Source organism: Balaenoptera physalus (assembly GCF_965194825.1).
Source record: "Balaenoptera physalus genome assembly, chromosome: 15".
In the NCBI taxonomy this organism is placed as follows: domain Eukaryota; kingdom Metazoa; phylum Chordata; class Mammalia; order Artiodactyla; family Balaenopteridae; genus Balaenoptera; species Balaenoptera physalus.
In genome coordinates, this window is record NC_138894.1 from 68,094,198 (window position 1) to 68,121,550 (window position 27,353).

General features: G+C 37.9%; 2 protein-coding genes across 7 annotated transcripts in view; one reads left to right on the forward strand and one right to left on the reverse strand.

Moving 5' to 3' along the window:
• Position 1: 1 nt before the first annotated feature.
• Positions 2 to 21,738, forward strand: CEBPZ (CCAAT enhancer binding protein zeta). 4 transcript variants are annotated; one of them, XM_082427661.1, is made up of 16 exons: positions 3 to 220; positions 3,355 to 4,844; positions 9,349 to 9,580; positions 10,134 to 10,323; positions 11,749 to 11,837; positions 14,141 to 14,194; positions 14,740 to 14,842; positions 14,952 to 15,020; positions 16,546 to 16,612; positions 17,705 to 17,805; positions 18,263 to 18,320; positions 18,627 to 18,811; positions 19,217 to 19,306; positions 20,728 to 20,789; positions 20,891 to 20,972; positions 21,556 to 21,738. In XM_082427661.1, exons 1-16 carry the CDS (start codon positions 65 to 67, stop codon positions 21,690 to 21,692), a joined length of 3,165 nt encoding a protein of 1,054 aa, XP_082283787.1. In that variant the 5' UTR covers positions 3 to 64; the 3' UTR covers positions 21,693 to 21,738. The 4 variants fall into 4 exon arrangements, with proteins under 4 accessions (XP_082283790.1, XP_082283789.1, XP_082283787.1 ...); XM_082427662.1 differs by lacking the exons at positions 11,749 to 11,837; positions 14,141 to 14,194; positions 14,740 to 14,842; positions 14,952 to 15,020 and having other exon boundaries at positions 5 to 220; XM_082427664.1 differs by lacking the exons at positions 17,705 to 17,805; positions 19,217 to 19,306; positions 20,728 to 20,789; positions 20,891 to 20,972; positions 21,556 to 21,738 and having other exon boundaries at positions 2 to 220; positions 18,241 to 18,320; positions 18,627 to 18,761.
• Positions 19,974 to 27,353, reverse strand: part of CEBPZOS (CEBPZ opposite strand) — a 34,862-nt gene continuing 27,482 nt past the window's right edge. For 2 of the 3 annotated variants that reach the window (XM_082427914.1, XM_082427913.1), the window contains exons 6-9: positions 23,578 to 23,693; positions 22,462 to 22,506; positions 21,732 to 21,816; positions 19,974 to 20,471 (exon numbers count right to left, since the gene is read on the reverse strand). In XM_082427914.1, the coding sequence (XP_082284040.1) occupies positions 21,734 to 21,816; positions 22,462 to 22,506; positions 23,578 to 23,693 (244 nt within the window). In that variant the 3' untranslated portion in view covers positions 19,974 to 20,471; positions 21,732 to 21,733. Of the gene's footprint in view, positions 20,472 to 21,731; positions 21,817 to 22,461; positions 22,507 to 23,577; positions 23,694 to 26,384; positions 26,478 to 27,353 lie in introns of those variants that run through there. The other variant, XM_082427915.1, reaches the window with a different exon arrangement.

The following is a 27,353-nucleotide window of genomic DNA, read 5'->3' on the forward strand; positions in this document are numbered from 1 at the left end:
AGGAAGTACGTCACCCGGCCAAGCGGAAGGAAGCTTTGGGCCGTGTGCGTGAGCGTTGCTGGCCATGGCGGCCGCTAAGAAACCTTTGGAGTTCCACGCCAAGCGGCCCTGGCTCCCGGAGGAAGCGGTGGAAGATCCGGACGAGGACGACGAGGATGCTAACGATGAGACCGACGATGGGTTCTCCCTGCAGGAGGTGTTACGGCTCGGGGGCACCAAGGTAATGGCCTTGGACTCCAAGAGAAGGGAAACACAGGCGCGTGGAGTGGTCCCGCGAGTGGCGGGGGCAAGTGGCCCGGCAGCCCCCGAGCTGCAGAGTGGGAGGGCGTCGTGGACCCAGATCCCAGTTTCGAAATGTGCTCGGTGCGCTTCCCGCACTTTTTTCCCATTGCTCTTTGCAAGAGAAAAGTCGTTTAGAATTGAACGTTTTTATGCCGTGTCTTTTCTTAGGATGTAGGTGTCATCTCATTTTATTGACGTAGTATAACTGGCACTCTATCAGGTCGGAGAGGACTGACTTTTTTTTTTTTGGTCCTGACCTCGTGGTATCAGTGTTTGGAGCCCCAGTGGTATTGGAATTTAACTTCTATTCTCACAGAGTACACCCACACGCTCAGTTTACGCCCAAGAAGCTCTCTGCGCTCTTGGAATTTACATCTTAATTAAGGCAAAGAAACAGTAACCAAACTTTGGAATACATTGTATATCAGACGCTGAGCGGAGAAAATTAAAACGAGGAGGGAGGATAATAAATGGGCGAGGCGTTACAGTTTTAAACGAGGTGATCGGGGGACCCACCCCTGAGTTTTCGAGCAGAAAATTGAAGGAAAGAAAGGACTGAGCCTTTTTGGTTTTGTTGTTCCAGGAACACTAAAAACAGTGCAAGTGAGGTGAGAGGAGAGCAGTAAGAAATGAGGTCAGACATGGAAGCAAGCTAAGTGTCCATCGACCGATGAACGGATAAAGAAGATGTGGCACATATATACAATGGAATGTTACTCAGCCGTGAAAAAATGAAATTGAGTTATTTGTAGTGAGGTGGATGGACCTAGAGTCTGTCATACAGAGTGAAGTAAGTCAGAAAGAGAAAAACAAATAACATATGCTAACACATATATATGGAATCTAAAAAAAAAATGGTTCTGATGAACCTAGGTGCAGGACAGGAATAAAGACACAGACCTAGAGAATGGACTTGAGGACACGGGGAGGGGGAAGGGTAAGCTGGGACAAAGTAAGAGAGTAGCATGGACATATATACACTACCAAATGTAAAATAGATAGTGGGATGCAGCTGCATGGCACAGGGAGATCAGCTCGGTGCTTTGCGACCACCTAGAGGGGTGGGATAGGGAGGGTGGGAGGTAGATGCAAGAGGGAGGGGATATGGGGATATATATATGTATAGCTGATTCACTTTGTTATACAGCAGAAACTAACACAACATTGTAAAACAATTATACTCCAATAAAGATGTTAAAAAAAAAAAAAAAGGTCAGAGAGGTAAGAGGATGGGCTTATCTTCTGAATTTGATGGGAAACCTTAGAAGATTTGTAGCAAATATGTAACAGAGCTTTGCTTTTTATTAAATGTTTTGTTTTCAGACTAGACCTTCTGGGCAACATGGGGAGGGGGAGGATGCGCGATTGGAGGCAGGAGAAATGCAACTTACCGGGGCAGATTCACAGTTTGCTCTGTACTTGGGTTGTATTTAATTTTTGAGTAGATAATATATGCACATGTTATGAAAAGGTTTGTTTTGGTTTTTGCTTTGTTTTGTTTTGTTTAAAGGAGGGGGGTACAGGATGAAAAGTCTTCTTTCCCACTTTTATCTCCAGCCATGCAGTTTCCCTTCCAGCAAGCAATTATTTTTGTGTCTTTTATATCTTCCAAGCAGATACACACACACACACCTATGTTTGTTATTTTTTACACAAAAGGTACCACACTATGTAATATTTTAAATCTTTTTTTTCTTACTGTTTTATTAGAGATCTCTCCACATCAGTATAAAGTTCTGTCCTGGGACTTCCCCGGTGGTCCAGTGGTTAAGACTTTGCCTTCCAATGCAGGAGGCGTGGGTTCGATCCCTGGTCGGAGAACTAAGATCCCACATGCCGTGGGGTGCGGCCAAAAACTTAAAAAAAAAAAAAAAAAAAGAATTAAAGTTCTGTCTTTGGTTTTATGCCCGTAACATCATTTTCTTAATTTATCTAACTAGCCATTTATTGTGGATATTTAAGTTGTCAATCTTTTGCTATTTTAAATAATGCTTCAGTAAATAACCTTGAACATATATATCTTTTTCCACATTTGTAAGTGTATGCATAACCTAAATTTATAGAAATGGAACTGCTGGGTCAAAGGATTTGTCTTGTATTTTGACTGAAGTTGACAAATTGCTCTCCATAGAAGTTGTGCCAGTTTACACTTCCATCAGCCATTTAGGAAAGTGCCTTTTCCTCCACCCTTTCCCCAACAACACCTGTCTTAATTTTATCTTTGCTTCTCTGGCAGATTAAAAAATAGATGTGTCATTGTGGTTCTAATTTGGACTTCTTTAAATGTCAGTGAGGTTGAGCATCTTTTCACATTTTTAAAGAACCACTTTTTTTTCTATGAACCGTTTGTTTATATCCTTTGCACATCTTTCTGTTGGGTTGTCACTTCCTTAGCTGATGTATAGGAACTTTTATATTACATATTAAGCCAAATTACTTTGATATGAGTTGCCAGTTGTTTTTTCCAGCTTATTATTTGTCTTTCAATTTTTGTATATGTTTTGTGTGTAAGAGAATAATAAATATATCCATTCGTTTCTTTATGGACCCCGAGTTTTATGTCAAATTTGGAAAGATTTTTCCCTACTCTGGAATTATTTTTTTAATATTCTTTTTAATTAAAAATTTTTATTTTTATTTTTAAAGTTATTTTTGATACGGACCATTTTTAAAGTCTTTATTGAATTTGTCACAATATTGCTTCTGTTTTAGGTTTTAGGTTTTTTTTTGGTCACAAGGCATGTGGGATCTTAGCTCCCCAACCAGCAGATTGAACCCGCACCCCCTGCATTGGAAGGCGAAGTCTTAACCACTGGGCCGCCAGGGAAGTCCCTGGAATTATTTTTTTAATTATGCTGTGCTTTCTCCTATTACTTTATGGTTTCATTTTTCACATTTAAATCTTTGATCTATCAAGTAAGTACTTTGGGTGTAGGTGGGAGCCTAGGCAATACTGTGATAACTCAATTTCATGGATAATTGATTTCAAGGATATAGATATCAAATTAACTTTTGAGGTTTTAACTAAACTGTTGGATTTGTAATTTATTTTTAACTTATATTTTTATGCAGCAAGATTACCTTATGCTGACTGCTTTGGATGAGAATGAGGAAGTGGTGGATGGAGGCAAAAAAGGAGCAATTGATGATCTTCAGCAGGGTGAATTGGAAGCATTTATTCAAAATCTTAGTTTGGCCAAGTATGCAAAAGCTTTCTTAATTGAAGAAGATCAACCAGCTAAAAAACAAGAAGCCAGCAAAAAAGAAGCAAGAGTATCTAAAGTAGATAATAAAAAGCAAAATACAGCAGAAAGTGAAAGTAAGGTGAAAAATAAGAAGAGGCCAGAACAACATTCTGATGAGAACAGCAGTGCCATAACAAAAGCAAAGAGAGATAAGCAACAGGATATCTTTGAATTTTTTGAGAGACGGATATTGTTACTTAAGTCTGGAGGCAAATGGTATGATCTGGAGTATAGCAATGAATACTCTTTGGGACCCCAGCCTCAGGATGTTGTGTCTAAGTACAAAACCTTGGCTCAGAAGTTGTATGAACATGAAATCAACTTATTCAAAAATAAGACAAATAATCAAAAGGGAGCCTCTTCTACCTGGATGAAGGCAATTGTGTCATCAGGGACGCTAGGTGACAGAATGGCAGCCATGATTCTTCTTATTCAGGAGGATGCTATTCACACACTCCAGTTTGTAGAAACTCTCCTGAACCTTGTTAAAAAGAAGGGTAGCAAACAGCAGTGCCTCATGGCTTTGGATACTTTCAAAGAGTTACTCATTACAGACCTTTTGCCAGACAGTCGAAAGCTACGGATTTTCAGCCAGCATCCTTTCAACAAACTAGAACAGTTGTCCAGTGGCAACAAGGACTCAAGAGATAGAAGACTCATATTATGGTATTTTGAACACCAGCTGAAACACTTAGTGGCTGAATTTGTGCAAGTCTTAGAAACTTTAAGTCATGATTCATTAGTAACCACCAAAATTCGAGCCCTTGTAGTGGCTCATGAGCTTCTTTGTAACAAACCTGAGGAAGAAAAGGCCCTTCTTGTGCACGTGGTAAATAAACTGGGAGATCCTCAGAACAGAATAGCCACCAAAGCCTCCCATCTGTTGGAGACATTGCTTTGTAAACATCCCAATATGAAAGGAGTTGTGTGTAGTGAAGTAGAAAGACTGCTTTTCCGCTCAAATATCAGCTCCAAAGCCCAGTATTATGCAATTTGCTTTTTAAATCAAATGGCCCTCTCCCATGAAGAAAGTGAATTAGCTAACAAACTAATAACTCTTTATTTTTGTTTTTTTCGGACTTGCATCAAGAAAAAAGATATTGAGTCAAAAATGCTCAGTGCCCTTTTAACAGGAGTGAATAGGGCATATCCCTATGCCCAGACTGGTGATGACAAAGTGAGGGAGCAGGTTGACACGCTGTTCAAAGTGCTGCATATTGTGAATTTTAATACCAGTGTGCAGGCTTTAATGTTGCTCTTCCAAGTAATGAATTCTCAGCAGACGATATCAGATCGATATTATGCAGCATTATATCGGTAAGTACCTACTATTCCAGTGTGTGAATGAGAAGTAATGTGGTCTAATATAATGCAGTGCCCCTCTGTGGGGCAATAGAAAGACTTAGAAAGTAGGATTTTTGGCCCCTCTCAGCAACTTGCTATTCACCAACTTTGAGTCATTTAATCTTTGGCTCTCTGTTGGGCATCTGTATTATATGTTTTGAATACGTCATTTATTATTTTTTATTTTGAGAAGTCCCCATCCTCGGTCCTGTATTTCTTTCCTCCTGTCCTTCACACAGCCATTTAGTCGTTCATTCAACAAGAATTTTTTGAGTGTCAACTATGTGCTGGGCACTATTCCAGAACTCAGGATATAGCACAGTGAACAAAATTCCCACCTCTAGAGGCACTTTCGTTCAAATTGGGGAGGACAAATGGTAAACAAGAATGTTTTTAGATAGGAGGGTTGGGGTTTGCAGTTTTGGAATTTTTTTTAAATATTGAGATTAAGACTTTGGTACTAGATTTACTGAATTTTGCAACTGTTCTGCAGTGCACCCACTGGGGGCTGATATTTTGAACAGTTTGTACACTTGAGAACTGTTGAAGTACACCAACAAGCTACGTATTTCCTTCTAATTCGTTTTTCTAATTTTACATACATATGTCTTGTGAGAAATGTAACATAGTGGTTAATATCTTGGACCTAAGCTACATGAACTGGATTTGAATACCAGCCATTAGCTTGCTGTGTAACTTTGGACAAATACTTAATCCTCATTAAAACCATATTGGTAAACATGATCAATCCCATTTTACTGTGCTTTTATTCATCTATAAAATGTCAAGGGAAGCACCTATCCCGTAGGGTTATTATGAAGATTACGAAACTTCCCCACATTACACAGCTAAAAAATGACAGAACTGGGATTTTAATAAGATTAAGGAGTTAATGTATTTGTAAACCCATGTCATCGTTAGTGTATGGTATGAATTTAACAATGCCCAACAACATAGTAAGTGCTCTGTAAGTGTTGGCTGCTACCATTATCATCATCATTATTATTATTACTACTCACATACATTTCTTAAATTTAATCCTCTTAACAGCTCTCCAGCCTGTGAGGTACAATAATTTGTGCAAGGTCACACAGACAGTATGAGGCCAAGTTAGGTGGCAAATCCAGGCCTATTGACTTGGAGTTCATGGTGTTTCATGGCCCTGATTGCACTGATACACTAAAAAGAATCTCAGAGGCCTTTCCACAGCTCTTAAGAGTCTACAGTCTTTTAAAGTACTGTAACCCTAATTCCCTGGCAGTCCAGTGGTTAGGACTCGACGCTCTCACTGCCATGGCCTGGGTTCAATCCCTGGTTGGGGAACTAAGAATCCCGCAAGCTGCACAGTGTGGCCAAAAAGAAATGTTTTAATTTTTTTAAAAAATAAAGTAACAAATACTTAACAACTCTTCTTAGTTTGGAAAGACTTCCAAGGCTGAAAATGTAGAGGTTTCAGGATTAGGTTTTTTGGTAACTTTTGAGGGTCATAAGAATTTCTAATTTTTCGAAAGTGTGTGGAATCTATTGGAAAACATATATTTCTGATATCCATTTAACATGTCAGAGTTTAACACAGCAGTCTAACATCTCTGAGGAGTACATTCCTAACTCTTTAAATTACTGTTTGCCAAGAGCTCTCACAGATGGATTCCCTCAAAGGGCTTTTAAGCCTTTTTAAAGTATTTATTTTCTCTTGGTTTTATTAAAAATCCCTTAAATAAAAATTCCCTGATATTAGTTGAGGGATAAAAGAAATGAAGAAGCAATTTGGTTTACAAAAACGTGATTTATCAAAAACTCCAGGGACGTATTCTGGGTCAAATGGTGGAGACAACAGCCATCTAAATTCTCAAGTTTTTCTTTTGATGCCTAATGGAACTTATGATTTAAAATGAGCGCCAAAATGGATGGAAATGTTGAAAAATTCAAATGAGAAGAGAGAAAGTAGAATAGCAAAAATTATATGAATAACATAGACTTTCTCAGAATATCACCAGTAGGTACTAGAATTGTGGAACTGACAAATGGGGAAAACTAGATATGTGAGCAATATGAAAATGCCTCGCAAGGTTAAATATTTTCATTTCTGGTGTTAGTAGAAAAAAATTAAAAGTGCTTAGAACAAAAGGATTGATTCCACTTTTGGAGTGGTTATCTGGAGGATTGTATTAATTCTGGGTGTCCTAATGTCCTGGGGGTCCAGACCATTTGGAGCATCTCTAGGATTCAGCAAACAGGATAAAGAGAGAATTTTAAAATTATCATATGAGATAATATCTCAGCAGCCTGCAGAAGAGAGATTTTGGGGGAGAGAAGGACAAATAATAGCTATAGTAAATGGTCAAGTATTTGAAAGGCTGTCGTGTAAAAATATAATTAGGTTATTTTGTTGTGGGTTTTTTAACCAGTTTATTGACCTATAAAATTGTATATATTTAAAGCATACAACATGAAGATTTGATACATGTATCCATTGTGATGATTACCGTAATCAAGTTAATTAACACATGGATCACCTCACATACATAGTTACTACGGGGGGGGGGGAGGGATTGAGAATGCCTAAGATGTATTCTCAGCAAATTTCAAGTACTCGATACAGTATTATTAACTATATTCACCATGCAGCTGAATGCTTACACCCTTTGACCAACATCTCCCCATTACCCCACCCCCTACCAATCTGTTCCCTGTTTCTATGAATTTGATTTTTTTTAAGCTTCTGCATACACATGACATTAGAGTAGTCATCTTTCTCTTTTTTCACTATGCATAATGTCCTCCAGGTTCATACATGTCACAAAAAGGGCTTCCTTCTTTCTTGTGGCTGAATAATAATCCATTGTGTGTATATACCACATCTTCATTATCCATTCATCTGTTGACACACACATAGGTTGTTTCCATACTTTGGCTATTGTGAATAATACAGTGAATGTGGGAGTGCAGATAGCTCTTTGAGATACTGACTTCATTTCCTTTGGATATATGCCCTGAAGTGGCATTGCCGGGTCATATGATAGTTTTATTTTTAATTTGTTGAGGAACTGCCATACTGTTTTCCATAATGGCTGTAGCAATTTATATTCCTACCAACAGTGTACAAGGGTTCCATTTTTTCCACATTCTTGTCAATGTTTGTTAACTCCTGTCTTTTTTATAATAACCATCCTAACAGGTGTGAGTTGATATCTCAACGTGATTTTGATTTCCATTTCCCTGATGATTAGTAGTATTGAGCGCCTTTTCACGTACCTTTTGGCCATTTGTGTGTCTTCTTTGGAAAAACGTCTATTCAGGTCCTTTGCCCATTTTTAAATTGGATTATTTGGGAGTTTTTTGCTATTTTATGAGGTTCCTTATATATTTTTTATATTAACCATTTATCAGATACATGGTTTGCAAATATTTTCTTCCATTCCATATGTTGCTTTTTCATTTTGTTGATGGTTTCCTTTGTTGTGCAGAGGGCTTTTAGTTTTATGTAGTCCCACTTGTTTATTTTTGCGCTTGTTGCTTGTGTTGCTTCAGAAGGCAGTAGTAAAATTGATGGTTGGAAATTACACAGGAGCAGATTTCAGCTGTGGATAAAGAAGGTGTTTTCTGGCAAAAATGAGTTGTCCAAAATTGGACTGTGCTCCTAGAGTGAGAGTGAGCAATCCTCAGTCACGAGGGACATTGAACGAGCACTTGCCATGGAATGAACCACTTACTCATTCAACAAATATTGAGTGCTTATTAAGTGCCAGGCACTGGGGTTACAACAGTGAATAACACAGGCACAGTCCCTGTTCCATTGGACTTTGGGGGGAAAAAAGAGAAAGGAAACAAAATGTGTTAAACTATAAAGAAGATAAACATGGGACTGAGATAGAGAATAACGGAGGAACCTATGGACTTGCAGACGGTTGGAGAATGGCATTCTGGGCACAGAATAGTGTATAGGAAGGATTTACACAGGTAGTACATTGAACAAGAGATTCTCACAATCCAGTTTTCTACTATACATGCACAGTCTTCACTAGAGCCATGTGGAGGCAGCCTCTGGTCACCCAGCTAGTGGGTAGTGATGCAAGGATAAGAACCCTGGTCTAGTTGACTGCTTTCATAGGTCAGTTTTCACTGTTTGGTTTTGGATTAGCCTTCCGTGCGCAGTTCTTCATCTATATGAAAAATTATGCTGTTAGGGCTGCGCCCTGTTGGTCTAGAGAATAGAAAACCACTTGGAAAAGAGAAAAGAAACCACACACAAAAAAGAAAGTCGTGCTCCTGTGGCTTTTCTTCCCCCTGGTACTATCATCACTCTTTCTATTCTGGTCATTGACTTCCATCTTACATCTTAGGGCAGAAATGGTCTCTTGTTCTAAAATAAGCAGCAAGGTTATTCCTGACTAAGATGAGGTTAGTAGTTGCCTCTAGTAGTTGCTGGGTATGGGGATGTTTTATGAATAAACGCAATCTTGTTTCTGTTTTGCAGGAAGATGCTGGATCCGGGGTTACTGTTGTGTTCTAAGCAAGCCATGTTTCTTAACCTTGTCTACAAGTCTCTGAAAGCTGACATCATGTTGCGGAGGGTGAAGGCTTTTGTGAAGAGGTTACTTCAGGTTACGTGTGAACAGATGCCGCCATTCATATGTGGAGCTTTATATCTCGTGTCTGAGATCCTTAAAGCAAAACCAGGTTTAAGAAGTCAACTAGATGATCCTCCGGTATATTTTACAATTGCTTTTTAAATCGAGTGGGTTCTGAAATATATTTGGTATTTTTCTTCTTTGCTTCAGTGACAATAACTAACTTAGTTCTCTGGAGCAGAGTGTGAGTCCTGGAATTAGACCGACCTGGATTTTAGTCCCAGGTGTACAGTTTACTAGGTGGGCATGTTGCTTCACCCCTTTACTCGTAACAGACTACCCTAAAATGTGATTATATGAGATAGTTACAGTTATAGAGCTAATAGATCTCTTAAGCCTATCTCCTCAGTTGTGAAATGGACATAATAGCACCTACCTCATAGGGTTATTGTACAACAGCTCAATTCATTTGAGGGCTGAATGCTTTCAAAGTCTCAGGGATTCTTGGCTCAAAACTTAACTCTGTTACATTTAGGAATAAGAATGTGGTCTCCTCTCATTCTAAATTCCATTGATGGAACTTTCACGTTTCATCAGAATTGCAATAAACAGATCTTCTTCAAAACTACTTCATGTAATTGAATACTCTTCCCGTTGATTAACCCAGATTCATTAAACCATTTTTTTTTAGGAGTCTGATGAGGAAGAAAATTTTATTGACATAGGAGATGATGAAGAAACAGAAAAATTCACTGATGCAGATAAAGAAACAGATACAGATACCATGAAAAAAGTTGAGATGGAAGAAACTGTGTCTGAAAGTCATGTGGAAACCAAAAAGTTAGAGTCTGCTTCTTGGGTGCACTTTGATAATTTGAAAGGTGAGTTTCTTAAATCTTTAAATTATTTTCTTGAATTTTTAAACCGAGGAACTGGATTCCTCTTTAATCTTAATAGAAACTAATATTATACCATTTTAGAAGTCCTCAATATTGCTTTATTTTAGGTGGGAACACTCATAACCAGATATAATTAGGATCCTAGAAGTAAATTTTTAATATAATGAATCATTGACTTATTTATGAACAGTACTACAGATAATAAATACATCTTTTAAAATAATTTAAATCTTAGAAATTAAAGCAGATACCTTTTGGAGCTGTGAAGATTTAGTGAGAAAACTTTGGCCATGTTAGATGCACAGTAGATCTCTTTTCCTTCAGCTGTAAGTGTAATAAGTTTATACTTTTGAATGAGTTTTAGTTTCTTGATCTTTATCTGTACATGTAAAGGCCTCCTGCATGGAACATATATGAAAACAACACATATGTGTACACAAAGTTTGATTTATAAACAAAAGTATTTGGTTCCATATTGTGAATAGTGTGGAACTTGTGGTTACTTTGTTCAAGCATCATGTTTACCCTCTGTAGTTCCTTAAAGTAATGTTTTAGGATTGAAAACATTCTTGATATAGAAACTATGTTTTCCATACACACAAACTGAATTAAGTCTATTAATAGACTATTAGAGCCAAAAGAAATCTTAGAAATGCAGGCTTTTCATTTGAGGCTGTAAAGAAAAGCACACTAGCCTTGAGGATCAAGAAAGGTGCCAGACCCATTTCTTCAAACTTGTTGTGGGACTCTTGGTCAAATTATTTCATCTCTCTGAACTTTAGTTTGCTTGTGAAGTATAAAAGAGAAATATGGTAGCCACCAGGAAGTTTTTAAAAGAATCCGTCAGTTGCCCTGAAGGCTAAACTGGGAATAATCCTTTAGAAGGATGACAGGCATGTGCATTGTGAAGTAGACAGTTTCTTGCGTGTTCTGAAGTTTCCTTGTTTTAAATTTTCTAATCTGGAGTTGCTAAAAACATGAAGAAGATAATATAAAACCTGTTCCAAGTGAGACTGACTTCTGGGCATAATTTAATGACAAACATTCAGTGTACTCTAAAGCTCCAAAAGAATTTAGACCTGTTTCATCTTCACGTCATTTGTCATCTTAACACTTAATGACCTAATTGACCGAGAAATGGGTACCTATTTGAAAAGGGGATAAATTTTGAAGGGGAGCTTTTAGTAGTTGGGATAAATATGCTGCCTGGTTTACTCAATAGCAAATGCTAGCTTAGGTACCAAGATAAATTCTGGTGGCTTGGAGTTTTTATTCTAGGTAGGATGACTGGCTAACTAAAAATGTTGATACTTAATAATTGTCAGTGACAGCATTGATCCTGGTGGGTGTAGTGACCTCTTGGGCTAGGAATAGAGCATTTGAGAAATACTGTATTTGTGTTCTCAGGTGGCAAACAGTTAAACACATATGATCCATTCAGTAGAAACCCTTTGTTCTGTGGAGCTGAAAATACAAGTCTTTGGGAACTCAAAAAGGTAAAATAATTTCAAATTGTCTCTTAATTCAACTGTGCTATATATTTGCCCCATGGATTTAACACTTTCAAGTTTCCATTTTTCTTATAAGTGATAAATATAGGAGTTTAGTTATTTAGACATTAATTGGCATAAGAAAGCAATTTGAAGTATGTCACCTGGCTGTAATGCCTTATAACCCATATTTCTGTTGCCTCTGAAAAACGTTAAATTTACACATTTCTACATTCACATGTAGAAAATCTTAAATAATGTGCCTGCAAAATAAGGATGTTAAAAAAAAAAAAAAAGGATGTTATACATGGCTATAAGTAAATTTTGCTTTTTGTAAGCACACTGTTGCACATAATGGCTCTGTAAAATGGATAAATTTTGCTTTATGCCTTAGATATCTCTGAAAGGTTTTGTGATAATAAAACTTTTTGCAAGCAAAGTTACTTTTTAAATGTGTGAAAGGAACTCATATTTCTGCTAAGCTTTCTATGATTTTTTTGCTAAAGCAAGTGTCTACCCATGCAGACTCCTGTGGGTCCCTGACACCTTGTTAGCGAGTCTGCAAGGTCACAGCTACTTTCCTAGTGATACCAAGACATTATTTGCCTTTGTCACTATTGACAGTGGCACTGATGGTATTAAAGAAATGATGGATAAAACTGCTGGTGCCTTAAAACAAATACAAACAGTAGTACCAGGCTGCACTCATGGGCATTACATTCTTCATTGCCACATACTTGCAGAGGGGGAAAAACGCCAGCATCACATAAGAACGATGAGGCAGGAAAAATTGTTGATTTTATTATCTTGACCCCAAAGTACATACATGTCTTTTTAATATTCTGTGTGTATATATAACAAGAACACATAACACACTCTGCTGCAGACCTAAGTATGAGGGTTGTCTCATGTCTCAAGGAAAAGTGCCTGTGTAGTTGTTGGAAATGCAGCTAGCTGGCTGGCTGACAGACAGGCTGGTCATTCAGACTTGGGTATTTGAGAGATATTTTCTTGAAAATGCATGACGTGAACCTGTTACTTCAATCAAAACAGCTGACAGTATGTGTTGTCAATGATAACGTTCAAGCTTTTAAGCAAAGGTTAAAATTTTAGAACTCCTGTAACCACCATCTTGAGCTTAACAGTTTCTCAGTACCTTTTCTGATTGAAAGGAGTGGTGATACTAACAATGTGATTTCTGTGATGTTGAATGAAATGTGACCAGCATTTGGAAGAACTGCATAACTCACAAAGTCAGTATTCTCCATATGACTAATACACAGTGTTATGAAGTCAAGCATGGATAAAAGATCCATTCACTGTAGACCAGTTAATTTTAAGTAGCAAGTACCAAAAGCTGATTGATAGGGTTTCAGATTCCATACTGCAACTAATCTTCAATTTCAGTATAGTATCAAAGAAAAAAACCCCACAATTATGTGAAAGACTATTGGTTAATCCTATTTTTTCCAACTATATATCTGTGTGAAGCCAGATTTTCTTCATATACTTCAACTAAAATAACATGGAATACAGAAGCAGATATGAGAATCCACTGTCTTATGTTAAAACAGACATTAAATAGATTTGCAAAACTGGAAAATAATGCTACTTTTATCACTAATATTAATTTGTTCTGAAAAAGTGATTTTTCATAAAACATATTAATATGTAATATGTTTATTGTTAATTTTATTTATTTTTAAAATTTATTTGTTTATTTAATCTTTGGCTGTGTTGGGTCTTCGTTGCTGCGCACGGGCTTTCTCTAGTTGCGGCGAGTGGGGGCTACTCTTTGTTGAGGTGCACAGGCTTCTCATTGTGGTGGCTTCTCTTGTTGTGGAGCACAGGCTCTAGGTGCACGGGCTTCAGTGGTTGCAGCACGCTGGCTCAGTAGTTGTGGCTCATGGGCTCTAGAGCGCAGTCTCAGTAGTTGCGGCGCACGGGCTTAGTTGCTCCACAGCATGTGGGATCTTCTTGGATCAGGGCTCGAACCCGTGTCCCCTGCATTGGCAGGCGGATTCTTAACCACTGCACCACCAGGGAAGCCCTATTGTTAATTTTAAATGAACTATAAGTGTTTAAAATTTTTCTGTTGTAATTTCTAATAAGGTAAATATCAATAGATATATCCCACTTAAATTACGGAAGCTCTTGAGGTCCTTGATTTTTAAGTATATAAAGTGTTCCTGAGACCAAAACTTTGAGAATCACTCTTCTGATGTATCGGCTTAAGTTTCAGTTTTTTGGATTTTCTTAAATAATCTGCAACTGTGGTAGGAGTTGACCTTATTTCATTTTTTTTTTAGCTTTCTGAGCATTTTCATCCCTCTGTGGCCCTTTTTGCAAAGACTATCCTTCAGGTAAGTCTCAAATATTCAGAAGACAAGAAATTAAAGAAAATAAGTAATCCAGTTTTAGATAATCAATAATTAGTCAGTGTTTACTAGATAGAATCGTGTACATTTTTCTGCTGTTGTAAAGGAGCAATGACTTGTTTGATACAGAGCAGCAGATAATTCTTCCCACTTTGAGATGAATGGAAATACAGGATATTACAAAACCACAAGAGTTATTTACTACATCCTGGCTTTGCTCCTGAAGAAAGATTGCCCTCCCCTTTCCCTTTTGTCATGTTTGCCAGTCAGGGTTTGGTTCCTGGTTAATGGTTAGATAACCTACATAATACTATTTGACTATTCATAAAATCAGCAGTGCATTGTAGAATATGTATGAGTGTGTTTAATTTCTTCAAGAAAAGAATAACATGCATGAAAGGGATATTTGAAGGGTCTTTTATTGCATATTTGTGCCTTCGAAGCAATGTAATAGATGCTTATGCTTTTCTTCTTGTTTTTTCTCTGGATGTATATATATAATTTCTTAATTCCCTCCCCCTACCTTTCAGGGAAATTATGTTGAGTATTCAGGGGATCCACTACAGGATTTCACACTAATGAGATTCTTGGATCGATTTGTATACCGAAATCCAAAGCCACATAAAGGCAAAGGTATGCTTCTATTTGATGAATATTTTGGTTTTCACTGTTAATATTCAATAAACAACATGAGCATATATAACTAGGTTTTACATTACACTGTCTTGATTTTACATTTCAGAAAACACAGACAGTGTTGTGATGCAGCCAAAAAGAAAACATTTTATGAAGGATATTCGTAGTCTTGCTGGTAAGTATAAAGCCTGGACGGTTGAACCTGACAACAGTACAAGTCAGTAACACATAAATTGTGTTATTCTTTGCTCTACTTTATCAGAATAAAACCTAAGCACCAGAGATATTATCCATCTTTGTTGCCAAGATTGGTATGCATTTTCAAGTTTACTGAGATTAGGCCTTTTTTTTTTTTCCAGAAAATTTCAAACATATCCAAAGCATATATACACAAGTGATATGATGGACCCTCCCCACTCCACCCATAACCATCACCCATCTTCAACAATTAGCATTTGCCATTCTTGTATCATCTATAGGTAAAGCTATAGCTTTATCAGTGACACTGCCCACATATAATTACCTTTTACAGCTCAGACCGTTTTAAGCTCTCTAATGGGCTTGGCGGAAATACCCACAACAGATTTTGTCACAGAGCATCATTTTAAACTTATTTCAACAGGTATTTAGTACCCATCTTGTGGATCTAATTCTGCTCTTGTATTCACAGCAGGTATTTCTTTATATACTAGATCCCAGCTCCTTTTTGTTCACAGTCTAGGGTTCAGTTACAACTTATAAATCATTTAATTTCTAATTGACTTATATCACAGAGGTCCAGACATAAAAGGACTTGCCCAAAGTTAGAGTTGGAATCAGAAGCCAAATACCCTTTTAATCAAGATGAGCCTGAAATTTTTATTCTGATGAGGAAGCACTAATATATTGTAGTTCCTTATTCTTGGTTCTTAGTTTTCCTCAGTATTAAGTTAAATTGTGGATACTTCTGTGTTTGCTTCCTATTCCCAGAATGGCAGGCATTGTTGTCATTTTTCCAAGGTGAAAAATGACAAGTTTAAAGTGATTATTAAGAGAACTCTTTTGAGTCTTTGTTTCTCTTGAAATTTGGATCCTGGATGCAACTGGAGGACAAGAGAACCCTGTTCTTTCACTGTGACGCACTGATGGCTACAAACTGTATTGCAGCCGATGAAGTTTCAAATGTTGGGTTTCCTCCACATAGACTTTTCCAGAGGTTGTCCTTCTCACTATGAGATGCCTTCTGTCCAGGGACTTCCCTGGTGGCGCAGTGGTTAAGAATCCGCCTGCCAGTGCAGGGGACACGGGTTCAAGCCCTGGTCCAGGAAGATCCCACATGCCACAGAGCAACTAAGTCTGTGCGCCACAACTACTGAGCCTGCGCTCTAGAGCCCGTGAGCCACAACTACTGAGTCTATGTGCCACAACTGCTGAAGCCTGCATGCCTAGAGCCCATGCTCCGCAACAAGAGAAGCCACCGCAACGAAGAGTAGTCCCTTTTCGCCCTATCTAGAGAAAGTCCGTGCATAGCAATGAAGACCCAACACAGCCAATAAATAAATAAATAAATTTATAAGGTGCCTTCTGTCCAACTTCCTCACATTATGAGACTTTAGAATCTTTGAGATTCTAAAGAATTATAAGTATTCTGTATTTAGTCTTAAGAGCTTGAATAATATAAAAAGAATTACTTAAATAAAAATTTTAACTTGTTTTCCTAGTTAACAGTAAGGAGTTCCTTGCAAAAGAAGAAAGCCAAATACCAGTGGATGAAGTGTTTTTCTACAGGTAATATATTTAATACTGTTTCATTTGGAGAACTGTTAAATTTAAAATTTTTAGATTCCATAAATGCTTTGTTAACATAGGCCTATCTTGAAAAGGGCAAAGGATATGTCAATCCATTTTTGTGAGGGGAGTTTAGAAATGTCATTTTGCTAACGTTAAGATATCTAAATGAAAGTAAAACAAGTAAATTTGAGGGTTTTGTTTTTAATAATTTAGCATAAATTTTAAGAGCCTTGACTTTGAAAAAAATTTTTTTACTCTAGTAATTTTCTTACAGGCTTAAATCTGTAACTCATGAGTTATTTGTCCAAAACATGGCTCTGAGTAGAATTAGCAAAATTCACCGCACTACTATGGAGATAAGTCCTAAACCTACTAGTATTAAAACTAATGCCTTGTAATAGTAAAGGAACTATTATCTTATCTGGTTGATTGGGTAATTGGGTTCGATTTGGTTTGCTCCTTTTTTTTTTTTTTGGCAGCACTGGATCTTCGTTGCTGTGCGCGGGCTTTCTCTAGTTGCGGCGAGCGGGGGCTACTCTTCGTTGCGGTGCGCGGGCTTCTCATTGCAGAGCACAGGCTCTAGGCGCGTGGGCTCAGTAGTTGTGGTGCACGGGCTTAGTTCCTCTGCGACATGTGGGATATTCCCGGACCAGGGCTTGAACCCGTGTCCCCTGCATTGGAAGGCGGATTCCCAACCACTGCGCCACCAGGGAAGTCCCTGGTTTGCTTTTTTAAAAAACTTTTTGTGTAAAGAATTTTGAGGCTATGATCCCATCTGCAAAATGCTAAGTTTCACTGTACCCTGATAGAAGAAAAAGTCTGATAAAATATTGTGATTACAGGTCATTTAGAGCCACAGTTTCTAATATTCGAATACTTGTTATCATTTCAATCGTGTTGATGCTAAAACAACCTTTTACTATGCCATTTAATTAAGATGAGTTAAGGTGTTTTTATGAAGAACCAAGCCTAAATCAGCTGAGTTAACAGCTTTTCACTTGTTTGTGACACTGGCCATAGGTGCTTTGATTATAGTAAAATGGGCCCTATGATAAAATTATCAAATATATAACATGCATTTTATTTTAGGTATTATAAAAAAGTTGCTAGTGTTAAAGTGAAACAAAAACGGAATGAAGATGAAGAAAGTATAGAAGATGTGGATGATGAGGAATTTGAAAAGATGATTGGTAATTTGTTTACCTTTATAATCCACAGAGTTAGAAAAATTTTATTGGAATTTAGACTGAAAATAAAAAGGGAAATTAGATAAGCTTACATTGAGCTCACATGTTGCGTATCATATTACACCTACTAAAAATAAGCACATAAATAGTTCTAATGGAGTAAAAAGGTCTGCAATTGCTAAATATTGTTTTATTTGATATTTTCCCTCTTTCCATAAAAGAACTGTAGAAAGAAGCTAAAGTTAACTGGAACACATTTAGTTTAGGGATTTAATTAAGGTCAGCATATTCATGGGTTTGTGTAGATTAATAAAACACCAGCAGTGTCAGATGTATATCATTTTGGTGTTTACTTATCATGAACAGCCAAATCATGATGTGTTGATTGATTCAAATGTAAGATATGTCAACTTTGTTATTCCTTGCTACATCTCACAGTTTGTATATTGTTCTCTGGCAGACACGTTTGAAGAAGATAATTGTTTCACCTCTGGAAAGGATGACCTTGACTTTGCTAGGTAAAATACATTTCTTCAATTTTTTTTTTTTTTTAACTTTTCCCAGCATTTCTCAAATTATTGTCCCTCGGAACAGTGGAGCACAGTATAGGAGAAAGGTATTAGGTATTGAAGGAAGTTTGGGAAGTGGACACAGTACTTTCATTTTGGACCTTTATAATGCCCGTTAGTATATTAAATAAAGGCTCTGAGCCATCTGTAACTCTCCTTTGAATTCTGTTAACAGCCTAATGCCCTGCTGGTCACCAAAACATACTTGAGAAAACAAAGTCCTCTTTTACATTTCAAGTTGTTGTTTTTCTTCAGCAACATGAAGAAGAAAGCAAAAGGAGCTAAGGATGACTTAGAAGATGAAGATTCAGAAGATGAGGACCTTGGTAATTTGGATGATGATGAAGTTTCCTTAGGAAGTATGAATGAAGAATTTAGTGAAATTGAGGAAGATGGAGGAACATTCATGGATGTGTTAGATGAAAATGAGGGCATTCCAGGTAAACTTTTAAAAACATAAGACAGAAACAAACTGGAGCTTTCTTCCTCAGCATAGGCTAGTTTTTCTGTTGAAGGTTTTTTAATATTACCCTGTATTCAGATTAATACGCAGATCAGACAGAAATTTAAAGAGGACCTTTTCTTTTTTCTCCTCTCATTTGAAACTGAAGGGTTTTTTTGTTGTTGTTTTATCAGCAGTTGAGTTTCTGTTTTGGGCTTTTATTTTAATCAGCAATGAGGCTGTCTGTGCTATACCTGTCGAGCTGTTATACTGCCTTTTTAAAATGTTGGTAATGGTAATTTGTAGTTTTTAAAAGTTAATCAATATTCATCATCATAGCCCTATTGCAGTTCTACTGTTTTCTTAAATTGCTTAGTAACAGCGGGGTTTCTTTTGGTAACAGAACTTGATGATGATGTCAGCTTCAAAGTCAATAGTAAGAAAAGCAAGAGAAAAGGTGCAAATGATTTTGACTTTGCTGGGTCATTTCAAGGTAAGAAAATGTATTGAGTCTCTTTTAAACCTAAGCAATGAGCATGGGAAAGCTATTGTTCATTATCATTTTGGGAAATTAACTTTTCTAATGGATAAGAAGTCTTAAACGTATTTTTAATATATGAAAAATGTTGTTTGTCACATCCACCTTCAATTATTTTTTCTTCCCAAATTCACTCCTCTCATTTAAATAGCTCTAGATCATCATTTCATTCATGTTTAAACCATTCAATACTACATAAGCCCTGGATTTTCCGTAGACACCTGTTGCCTTTTTCCTTTTCTCTATCAACTCTTATCCTTCCCATTTGACCCATCTAAAAACCCATGCTCTTTATTAACTTCATTTTCCTTTTTTAATGAGATCTGCCATTTTGCTGCCATGACAAAATGACTATAACCTCAGAAATATATAAAACAGATAGGAATTTTTAAAGTATATGATAACAGATTATGTCTTTTAGTGTAACTTCTACAGTGCTAATAAAAGGAAAAAAGTACTATATCAGGTGACAATATTAAGTTTTTGATAAAAATGTAGAAAGCACGATAAATATTTTATGATGAATTTTATTCCAAAGTGGCTCTAGTAGAGACATTGATGTAGAGTTTTAAGTATTGTTTCAGGTAAAGTGAAAATGGATAAAAGCAATATTTTTAGTTAATATAGTTTTAGATAGTTTGAGTTAAAATGTAATAAACATTAATGAACTTATTTACAAAACAGAAACAGACTCACAGGCATAGAAGAAAAACTTGTGGTACCAAAGGGCAAAGGAAAGGGGGATAAATTGGATAAACAAGGTCCCTACTGTATAGCGCAGGGTACTATATTCAGTATCTTGTAATAAACTATAATGGAAAAGAAAAAATGTAATAAATATTAAAAATAGATACTTTACTATCTTATCTATTTTGAAAGGTTTATATGTTTAGAATTACAGGGGAGTTTTTTTTAAAGAACAGGTTTATTTTGAGTAGTAAGCAAAACTCCATTTATCACATAATAAACAAACCTTCCATCAATTTCTTCACAGTCCAAAGAACAAAACCTCTGACTTAATTAGAGTTTACACTTAGTCTAAAATCCATCCATGTCAACTTTGGAATTTTAATCTTGCCTGATACTACGAAATAGGGCAAACTTTGATCGATGGTCAAATCTGAAAGACAAGAAGACACTGTTGTCACCTCAACAGTCCTATTAGGATATTAACTTTAAAAAAAAAACTTTATACTAACTTTTAAGTTATTTTTCTGTCTTTAAATGCCCGATACCTAATGATACTAGAAGATAATTGTAATTGTGTGTTTTAACCCAAATATATATATTTTTTAACAAAACTATGTTGAAGATTGTATTTATCCAAAATCATTGGATTTACAATTTAATAATCTAGACTTATACTTTTTTTTAAGGACCAAGAAAAAAAAAGAAAAGAAATTTCAATGACTCCAACCTATTTGTATCTGCTGAAGAGGTAAGGCTAATGTACTGCTTTAAGCAGTTAGCTATTCTATTGATACATTGTTTTTTAAGTTTTCTAATACGTGCATCCCCCCCTCTTTTTTTCTTTTAAAGTTTGGCCACCTGTTGGATGAAAATATGGGATCCAAGTTTGATAACATTGGCATGAATGCCATGGCTAACAAAGATAATGCAAGTAAGTAACTTGAATTTTTATTTAGGTTTTAACTTCGAATTAGGTTAACTAACTTCGGCTTTAACTTAGAATTTCTGAAAATCTGAATATTTTTGGAGGACCTTTTTATAGTAAGAAGGGATAAATGGTTCCTTACAACCTGGAAAGAATGGCTTTTTCACCTCTGTCTGCAGAGCACATGGGATTAAAAAGTATTTATACTACAGGAAAAAAGACTACAGCCTACAAAAGTTACTTTTTTTTTTTAATGGAGGCAGGCTATTTTTATATAGTATGAATTTGCTAAGTAACTTTATAAATACTTTATAGGCATTTTAATTATTTCTGATATTGATAGTTACTGGCTGCTCTTCTTTCACCAGTAAGTGTTCAGGGGAAATAAAATCTTAAGAGCATTTGTTCCTTTGCTGTAAACAGTAAATCTCTGATGATAAATATGGAAGGAAAGCAACAACCAAGGAGGGGTTTGCGCAGTGGATGGGAAATGACTGTAGGTCATGGCAGACTGGACGTTCCTGTTAGGATGTTTGGTGGGGCCTCCAAGAGTCTACAATGTGCTTATCTTTTTTCTCCCTCCTCAAAGGTCTCAAACAGCTTAGGTGGGAGGCTGAACGCGATGACTGGTTACACAACAGAGATGTGAAAAGCATCATCAAGAGGAAGAAAAATTTTAGAAAGAGGCCAAAAACCACTCAGAAAATTAAAAAGCAAAGAAAATGAGTGTTTTCTAAGTAAATTACAAGTTAAAATTCTACTTACTCCTAATTTTTGCTGTTCAGCCATTTTTCTTGATCTTGCTCTCTGATTCCATACATTCCAGAGTGTTCAATGGATTTGTAATAAACTATAAATAGAAATAGCTGTCATTTATGAAATCATGTAAAAGTGTTAAAATTAAACTATATTGAGAAAAAAATCAAGCTTTTTTCCCCTTATTTCTACATGGTAAAATGAAAAGGATGACAATAGGATACATGTGTTGTGTATAAGCTCTAGAATCTCTGCTAATCATTGTAATGAACACTATTTACTAAGCATTACTTTATACCAGATACTGTGTGAAGTAATTACATAATGTTATCTTGTTTAATCCTTACAACAATTCATGAGATAGGCATTATTATCTCTACTTGACGGAGAAAGAAAAAGCTCCAAGAAGTTCGCAAATCAGAGGTTGGCTTTAAGTTTTAAGCTGTGGATTTGATTCCGTCACACTCAGATATGTCTCATTCCAAAGTCTACATTCTTAACCCACTGGAAGAATTAAGAATCCAGCCCATTAGCTGGATTAACCCATTGGCTAACTGGGATGAGAATTTTCTCCACTGTGTTCTCAGAAGGAGTGAAAATAGAAATGAACAGTATTTTTGGAAATTGGCATCACAAAATTAAAGTCATTTAGCCCTTAATTGGTCATAAAGAAACAGTTTATAAAGGTTACCTGAAAAGGTTGTTTTGTACTCTTAATTTCACTTAAGGAAAAACATACCTTCCAAGATGAAAGGGAATTTCTTGCTCATTGTTTGCCTGAAATCTAATGAAAAGTCTTAAAATTAGGCATGATTAGAAATTCATTGTTTTAACACATGGAGCCATAACTTAGTGCTAGCTTTAGGGTCTATAAGATAGGAATCCTATAAATTAGAAATTTGTGTTAAAAGTCCTTCTTGGCAATCCAGGAACTGTATCTTTTTAAATAGGGTGTAAATTGCACTTAAACCTTTTATGTAGCCTTCCCTAGTTATTTTGGAGTTTTTAAAACTTGGCCTATATATATGATGTAATTTACTTTGAAACGGTATTTAAAAGCAAATTTTCAGTGTTAATGTGAAATTCCCTTATGTAATTTTATAAATTGTTTTTATGGATGCCATTTTACCTTGTTAGAGAATTAGACATAAGACTTCACTACACCCAATTTTTGAAGTGATCTTAAACTTTACTTTGCTTTTAAATACCGTTTGGATGTTTTCTTTTATACCCTTACGTCCTTTAAGAAGGCAAATGACAAGTTTCAAAGATGGCCACCACCCCAGGACTACTATTCCCTGCTTTAGGGAAAGAGAAAGTAGCACTTCCTGATTTTAAAAGTTGAGGGCACTAATATAAAATTTCCCCCACAAAATGACAAAGCACTTTTGGTGATGGCCAGTGGCATGGGAAAGGCTTTTAGTGGCTAGTATTGATGCAGAGGAAGCACTCTGCTAGCTTGAGAAACTGGTTACTTGACAATTCAGCTATGCTACCTCTTGCTTTTTCAGTCTTACCAAACAATGAGGTGTAATGGGCAGGCTGGATTTTTTTCCATCTGTGCTCCCAAACTAAGCCAGACCAAGGACACTGCTCTATGCCCCCCATTAGTAAAATCCATGGAAGTATGAAACATTTTCCCTAGTCCACAAACATTAAATTTTTTTTTTTTTTAGGAAGAAGAGTCATTTATTCTATAATAACACCTAGCTTCTTCCCCTTGTGCCCATAAAATGGCTAATATCAATACCCTGAATCTGAAAAGGCAGTTTCTCTAAAGAAGCCATTTAACCTAAAATGCATTAGCAAACTGTACACCCCCCCTACAAAACACTAATTTCTGAATTATGATTACCTTGGCTTGTGTTCATCTTTTTAAACAAAAAATATGCTCCAAAAACGCCCACAAGTTCAGCTACTAAAACTCCTTTAAAGATCTTCTTTGCCAGTGGATCCATAGTACGGGCCACCCTAAGTTTAACAATAACAAATAAATGTAAACCTGAATAAGCATACACAAACTTAGTACCACTTCTATAAAAATAACTCCAATTCATTCCCATAGTTTGAATGATTATATAGGAATAAAACCCTAAAGTTACCGTATCCTTAGTTGTATTAGACATGTCTCACTTTCCTAGTTTTCAACCTCCATGCCTAAGGGGCACAAGTGAACCAAAGACATGACTGGAGAAAGCACAGAGCGGAGACAAAATGCAAGGCATTGTGAAAGGAACTAACAGTTTACGGAACTGAGATTTTTAAATTGCCTAAGAATATAAAATGGTGGGAGTTAGGGTAAAACATTTTTTTAGCTGAACTAGGAATTAAATAAGATATGATCTAATGGGCACAAATGTGAAGTTCTTTATGAAGTACCCTACAAAAGTAAGGTTATTCTGCAAGTCGTTGTACATGTTTTATAGCTAGAAGTTTTATTTATACAACATACTGAACTATGTGCCACACACAGTTCTGGGCATTTTATATAAAGTTGAGCAATAAACTGGTTCTTGTTCCTGAGGAGCTGCTATTCTAAGTTTTTTCAAACTAATCACATCACCCAAAGGGCATGTTAGAGATGCACATTCTTGGGCCTCAGCGGGCAATTCCCCAATCCCCAGGTTCTGATTCAGCAACTCTAGGGTTGGTGCCAGTAAGGGCAGAACCAGTAATCTGCCCTTTTGCAGGCAACTCCAAGTGACTTTTATACACGAGGCCTCTGGACCACGTGAGGGGAACGCTGACCACCATCACCCAGTGAGTGGCAAAACTAGACTTCAAATCTTAATTCTCTTCCTATAATTAAAACAAAAGCCAGTCAGAAGGAAGGGCTTAAGTCTTTATTCTCTTTCACTAAAGCAAAAGCTAACAAGGAAAGGGCTATATAACAAGTGAAGAAAATAGCATATATGACTTACTGAGTATATGAAATATAAACCCAAGTGGTTTTATTTTTTGTTTTTTTTCTTTTGGCTGTGCCCAGTGGTATACGGGGATCTTAGTTCCCCAACCAGGGATTGAACCCATGTCCCCTGTAGTGGAAGTGCGGAGTCTCAACCACTAGACCACCAGGGAAGCAGCTAAACCCAAGTTTTTACTCTGCCTCAAAGTCAGGAAGGACAGGAGAACCAGTGGTTTTTAAACTCAGGATTTCAACACTGTCCTGTGTATGCTCTGTAACACTCTTCTGTTCTCTGTGTGAGGTGGCACCTCCTCTTTAATACTCTACAGCCCCAGCTCTCCAGCTCATTCCATTCAATTTTAACTCCTTTTTGCAATGTCTAAGGGTGGGCGTAATTAAATACCCTACTTTGGTAGGATTATCCTACTAATATTGTAACCAGCTGTCCCTCCCCCCCAGCCCCCAGATTCCCTTCTCTCATTTTGATAATGTGATCACCCTGGGGACTAAAAGATTAAAACTTTATTATTCTTACCTAAGAGAAATGAAGTGGAGGGAGTTAAAAAAGAACTGACACATAACCAAGAGGTGGTGAGGGACTTGTTTTGCTCTGTCTACTACTATGCTGTACATAACTGACAGGAAATAAGCCATGATCAGTACAGGGAGCTCTCTTGGGGTTATTTCTGATGTTCAAAGGGTGAAAAACAAAACAAAACCAAGCCTGCCTGCAGCCAGATCCACAGTGTAAGGACTCCAAGTAGAATTTTGTTTTGTTTTGTTGGGAGCGAGGATAAAGGTTCAAAAAACAAAGTCCAAATAACTGTATAGTAAAGCATTTACCTTTCTTAAAAACGGATATACATACATTTTACATTCCATGTCCCTCAACTTCAGAAAAGGTGTTTATAATGATTGACAAAACCCATTTGATAAAGACCACCAAAGGCATAGCCATCCACGACAGGTTACTTACAGGCAGAGGCCGAGTAAGACTAGACAAGATTTTGGAGAAGGAGGGAACTCAGGTGAAGTTCAAAATAAAGCAGTCCTCTGATGGGCTGGAAGAAAAGCAGGGCTGTGTGTCATGAGGTTACATCACACTGGGCTGAGAAGCTGACTTAGGGTGCACAAGCTTAAGACAAATATGCAATGGTGCGTCCGAAAACCCCTCGTCTATGGACCAAAGCTGGAAATCGACGCGGCTCAGCATCTCCAGGCAACATTTCAAACAGCAAGGTCTTTCCTCACACTCCAGATGTGGGACAAGGTCTCCCTGCTACGACCCCGGGTTCAATGAACAAGGGCACTTTTTCCAGGTTCCCACGGTCAAGCGCCAAGCAACCAGCGACGCCTCCGAGAGGGGCCTCGGGCCGGCTACCCGCGATCCTCAGCCCCTCGCGGCCTCCGCATCTCCGGTGCCCCGGCTCCAGCCAGCTCCCCAGCTCCCCCAGTTCCCCCACACACCCGGCTTCTCCACCCCTCCCCAACACCCCCCCACCCTGGGCTCCCAGCCAGGCGCCGACACACGCGCAGCGCAAGCAGCACTGCCCCGGTGCCGCGCCAAGGTCACTGAGCGACCCGGAAACACTCGGGCCGGGCCGGCGCCCCTCCGGCGGATGGATACAGTGACACCGAGTGTTCTTTGTATCTCCCCCAGAACTCCGCCGAGGTCCCCCCAAAAGCCTGCTCTGCTCCCCGCTCTGAAGAGCTGCCAAGGGAGGCGGCTGAGCGAGAGACCCGCACGCGAGCCTTACCTGAGGCGCGTACTCGCCGGACTGCGCATGCTCAAGGGCTGGCAGAGCCCCGCCCCTCCCGGGGTTGGCCCCGCCCCTCCCGGGGTTGGCCCCGCCCCTCCCGGGGTTGGCCCCGCCACACACCGTAATCACCCTTTACTGTTCTCTTACTAAAAGTCTACCCTGACTGAAGGCTGCTTACGTTGTTTTATTTAATCCTCCCAACAACTTTGTGTCATGATAGGTGCTGTGAGTATCTCATTTTACAGAGAAGGTGAGAGTTTAACCCTGCCCACAATTAAACAGCTAGTAAGAGCCAGAACTTGGATTTGAACCCAGGGCACTGACTGGAAAGCCTGTGCTCATTTTTCTACACCCTTCAACAAAGTGGCATCAGCAACATTGGCATCACTTGGGAGCTTGTTAGAACTGCAGACGTACTGAGTCAGAATCTACATTTTAGCCAGATCCCTAAACAATTCGTTCGTAAATCAAAACTTGAGAGTCACTGCCTGTACTGCCTACTAAATAAGAGGAGGAAAAGCGGGGAATGAACAGGGGAAAGGGGAGGAGGAGGAGAAAAGGAATATAAAGGTCTATGAAGGTTCCATGTTGTTGGGCTAAAACCCGCAGGCCTGCAAGCTTTGAAGCTGCCAGCCTGGAAACCGAAGAAACAGCCTGGAGACAGCAACAGAGACATCAATAGATTACAGACAGCAGATCTTACACATCTGAAGCAAGGTCCTGGAGCAACACCCCACCGTGTGTGGCAGAGAGTGGACAGAACATGGCAGCAATCTTCGCTACTTTGGAAGGGAGGGGGTGAAGGAGGTGGAATTCACATCAGGTTGGCCCATCAGGGAAACCAGCAGCTGGGGCCGGGTGCAAGCAAGTAGGCAGTTACTAATTAAGCCCTATAACTAAGAGGATTGGATAGTCATGTAAGTGAAGCAGGGACTGGTCGAGCAGGGGATGTAGAGAGCAGCCATC